The sequence below is a fragment of the Alosa alosa genome, chromosome 22, assembly GCF_017589495.1.
Source record: "Alosa alosa isolate M-15738 ecotype Scorff River chromosome 22, AALO_Geno_1.1, whole genome shotgun sequence".
Classification (NCBI taxonomy): Eukaryota; Metazoa; Chordata; class Actinopteri; order Clupeiformes; family Clupeidae; genus Alosa; species Alosa alosa.
The window spans coordinates 27,017,617-27,022,616 of NC_063210.1; the positions used below are offsets into that span (position 1 = coordinate 27,017,617).

A 5,000-nucleotide genomic window follows, 5' to 3' on the forward strand; every position below is an offset into this window, starting at 1 on the left:
GCTATTGGTCATCGCACGATGAACAAGGTTATTAACACACACGACGCACGATGCCAGAATAAAGTACATAATATTACCGCGATGAGCACGCATTTGAGATGAATAAGTACACACACACACACGCACACACGCATTTAGATGAACACACACGCACGTTATTGGTTAACACACACGCACGCACATCGCACGGCAACAAGCGTTAAACACGCACGACAGGCCACGACGACATTGGGTATATGCACACAATACGCGCCCATATTAACACACGCATTTAGATGAATATTAACACACACGCACGCACACACGCACGGAGATGGCACGCGCGCTAACACACGGCACGCACACGCACGAGATGAACAGGAGCAGGACACACACGACGCACGTAGATGAACAGTTAACACACGCATTACCACCACGAGATGAACAGCACGCCACGTTATCGCAGGCAGCATTTACTTTACCACCACGATGACATTAGCTATCGCGTTGCCATTATTTCCACGCCCACGCAGGCAGAGCGTAGGCAGTCGCGCATACACACACACACGCCTTCTGCTTTGGGGAAAAGGGCTGCTGTCTCATGCAGGCTGGGTGCTGGTCTCCGCGAGTCCCTGTGAGATGAGCTACGATCCGCAGTTCGTAGTAGTGGTATTTAGAGTTTTGCACACACACACACATATCGCACACACACCAGCAGGACACCAGTTTCCACTGGGTCTCATCGAGATATGTGTGTGTGTGTGTGTGTGACCATAGTAGTGGTATTAAAGCCGAACACACACACACACATACACATGCACACACACATGCCAGTGTGCGTAGTTCCATGAACACGAGTGGACATTTCCCGGCGAGGCGGCGTTGACGCTGTGTGTTGTTGGTGGGTGCGTGTGTGTGTGTGTGTGCGTGTGTGCGTGTGTGTGTGTGTGCGTGTGTGTGTGCGCGCGTGTGTGTGTGCGCGTGTGTGTGTGTGCGTGTGTGTGTGCGCGTGTGTGTGTGTGTGTGTGTGTGAGTGTGTGTGTGTGTGCGTGTGTGTGTGTGTGTGTGTGTGTGTGTGTGTGTGCGTGTGTGTGTGTGTGTGCGTGTGTGTGTGCGCGTGTGTGTGTGTGTGCGTGTGTGCGTGTGTGTGTGTGTGTGCGTGTGTGTGTGTGCGTGTGTGCGTGTGTGCGTGTGTGTGTGTGTGTGCGTGTGTGCGTGTGTGTGTGTGTGTGCGTGTGTGCGTGTGTGCGTGTGTGTGTGTGTGTGTGTGTGTGCGTGTGTGTGTGTGTGCGTGTGTGTGTGTGTGCGTGTGTGTGTGTGCGCGGTGTAGTGTGAGTGTGTCTCACGGCGGTGCCTGCAGGTCTCGCAGCGTCGGCGTAGGCGGCGCGGTGTAACGCGCAGGCGGATGAAGCAGGTTCCCAAAGTCTGCGCCGCGGCGTTGAACACAGAGCGGATGAGCTTCCCAAAGGAGGCGGCGTTGACGGGCTCCAGCTTCTGCTCCTGGCAGTGCAGCAGATAGTGGCAGTACAGGGTGGACCGTGGCAGACTCACGCCTTCAGCAGTCTCATAGTTATCCAGCAACCACTGCACCTGACAACACACACACACCACACACGCAAGACGCGACGCGACGTTATCTTGCGACGCGACGCGCGACGCGACGACGACGCACTACACACACACAGAGACTCAAAAGCTCAATATACCTGTACAGTCAAACACATACTATAACCGTCTACAGTCAGGGAGACACACACACACTAAACTCACACAAACACACACTAAACTCACACAAACACACACTAAACTCAAACAAACACACACTTAACTCACACAAACACACACTAAATCACACAAATCCCACACACACTAACAGACTAAAGCAGTACACTCCAGCAAACACACAAATTCATATAAATACACACACACACACACTGATTTTCATTTTTCACATAAGTACAACATGAGGACACACAAATGTAAAAACACAAACACAAACACACACCTACACACACACACACACACTAGACACACAGATTATGCGTGCCGTGGCCTACAGTGTGGGTATGCCATGTAGACTGATCAAAATTATGGGATGTTGCTCTCAGGCTATGTCCACACGTAGCCGGTATTTTTTAAAAACAGATTTCCCCCCACCCCCTCCTTTGCATGTTAAAATAGTTCTGTCCACATGGGAACACAAAAACAGGCATTATGGGCTGTCGAGATCATGTCAATCAAACAGCCAGAGACCTGACATGTCAATCAAACAGCCAGAGACCTGACCGAACATTTTAAACAAAGGAGGAAATATCAGGTCACAATCCAAAAACTGTTGGAAGTTATAATAGTTAACGGAAGTTAAAATATTTGTATTTAAAAATACCCTGCAACATGGGGACATAGCCTCAGATAGCTATGGGCCAGCTGGGACCTGCTGATGTGGTACACACGCACTGTATGCTGGGAAATGAAGTCTCATGGGCTGTGGTATGACTCTGTAGCGAGAGCTAACGCTATGCTAGGCTAGAAAGAAATGAAAGGTATACTAAATAGAAAGGCCAGCAACACCTCAAAATCTGGTTTCTAGGACCTGAACCAACTACAATCCCGTAGCCTGTACCCTGCTAGAATCCCATACCCTGATTACTACTATAAGACATCAAGCTAATCAACACTGATGTGTTATTAGATTGTTAGATGCTAAGTCACCAGGCTAAAATCAACACTGAGAAACTGGTCAGATGCTAAGGTCTGTACAATAGGAGTCCTTACATGACAAAGCGATGCATTTTCTACTCATTAGCTGTGACAAAACTGTTTAAATTCAAAGTTTGTACTGTCACATACCTCAGTTTCCATCAGTCGCTTCCCAGGAAATCCCAAGAAACTCTGTTATCGAGAAGCTAATGCGGCTTTGCAAAAAAAAACTTTACGTTTATTTCCCCTCAAAAATATGTAATTGAGCACTGTAATGTTTATGACCATATAATGACTATGTAACTACATGGAAAGCGGTCAAAATGATGCCTACGTTACTGGCTTCGCTCCCTCAGCATCATTGGGAATTCAGTTGTTGCAGGAAAAGGCAAACAGAGTAGTATGGTGATGGGCCGGTTTTCGCGTCCGAATTTGGACCGGTTTCTTCACAGCTAATGGTAGGGATTGTGGTAGTGTAGTGGTTAAGGAGCTGGGCTGGCGTGCAGTAGCCTGTAGGTGGTGGTAGTGTAGTGGTTAAGGAGCTGGGCTAGCGTGCAGTAGCCTGAAAGTTGTCGGTTCAATTCCGGCTTCCACCGTTGTGCCCTTTGGCAAGCACTTAACCCAAGTTGCTCGGGGACAATGTGATCCCCTTAATATAGCTGGACATACTGTATATGTAAGTCACTTTGGTCAAGAAGTGTCTGCTAAATGTAATGTAATGTAATGTAATGAGTAGAAAATGCATCATTTTGTCACGTAAGGACTCATGTTCATATTGTTCAGACCTTTTAATGACATTTTGAGTCTGTTAAGAAGCAAAAAAGGCACGTTTAGATGATGCCCCCAGACCCGGCATTGTAGCTCAATGGCCACTACTCCAGTTTGGTAGCACCGATTTTGGTCATTTTTTTTTTATCAACAGTACTCGGCGACGTCTAGCGATCAAGTTCCATGTAAAAATCAGCCGGATTTCTCCTTTAAGCCACCAGGCTAATCAACACTGAGTAAGTGATCAGATGCTAAGTCACCAGGCTAATCAACACTGAGTAAGTTATTAGATGCTAAGCCACCAGGCTAATCAACAATGAGTAAGTTATTAGATGCTAAGTCACCAGGCTAATCAACACTGAGTAAGTTATTAGATGCTAAGTCACCAGGCTAATCAACACTGAGTAAGTGATCAGATGCTAAGTCACCAGGCTAATCAACACTGAGTAAATTATTAGATGCTAAGACACCAGGCTAAATTCAACACTGGGTAACCAATCAGATGCTAAGGTGCCAGATTAACTGAAGGCCCCAATTAAGATGTTAGGCAAAAGCAGAGTATTTATTATCATTTATTAATTCATTGAATGCTGTGCTGTTTTGGGAGAAGCTTTGACCCAGAGTGCCAGCAATCTTGATCATTGTTGACGATTTTTGTAGAGCCACAGCGTATTCTATGTTATAGCTATGGACACATGGCTTGTTTGAAAGGTGAGACTTTAAGCTCTCAGTGGGTACAAACCGTTTATTTCTACATGCCTCTGTTCCTAAGAAATCCCAAGCTAAACAGTGGCTAGTTTTCATGAAATCCCTGTTTTATTTCTAGAAATGGAGATGTAGCGTCTTTGATGAAATATGAAGTGTTGCCTGTAAAGTTTCGAGGAAGTGACCTAGCGGGGCCTGGAAAGACTGCCACCTAGTGATAAACCCACGAAAATGGCCTGGTTTTGACCTGGCGTGCATGTGTCTTAGCCTAGAAATCTAGGACGCTGCTTAGCTGCAGCAAATTACATTGCTGCCAGGGCTGTCTAGCAACTCTCCAATGGCTTGTGAGCACCAGAAATCGAAACTTAATCAGGCATTGAAATGCGTGTATAGAGTCGTTTGGTGGGCTTAACATAATGATTGATGGTTTGGCTTTGTATTCCCTGCTACTTGAAAACAATATCCTATTGCGTGCAGAGGAATTTGAAAGACAACTGATTATCCCGCCCCGGACTGAGCACTGCTAACACATTTTAATGTGGGTCTGGCTTCGCCAGGCTATGTGTCACTGATTCAACCCAAAGCAGCAACCATCAAAAACCAGAGTTTTAAGATTAAATGTCAGATAAAATGTCCAGATTATTGCGTTTTCATGAGTTTTTGATCGTCCATATATTTAATTTCTATTCATCACAGAGTTCCCAAAATCACATATAAGGTGTGTTAGAGTGTCTAGTTTCATAATAATAATTAAAAAAGCTAAAAAACGTAATATTAAGTTTTGGCACTCAATGAGTTAAGGAAGCAAAATCCATTTCCTAATTTAGTCACATGATTAAGATCCTGAG

General features: G+C 45.8%; 1 protein-coding gene across 1 annotated transcript in view; it reads right to left on the minus strand.

The window, feature by feature from the left end:
- The window catches only part of rfx1a (regulatory factor X, 1a (influences HLA class II expression)), a 34,919-nt gene that overhangs the window by 13,256 nt on the left and 16,663 nt on the right, over window positions 1-5,000 (minus strand). The window contains 2 exon segments of the mRNA XM_048232635.1: window positions 550-665; window positions 1,392-1,569. Coding sequence (XP_048088592.1) covers window positions 550-665; window positions 1,392-1,569 — 294 coding nt within the window.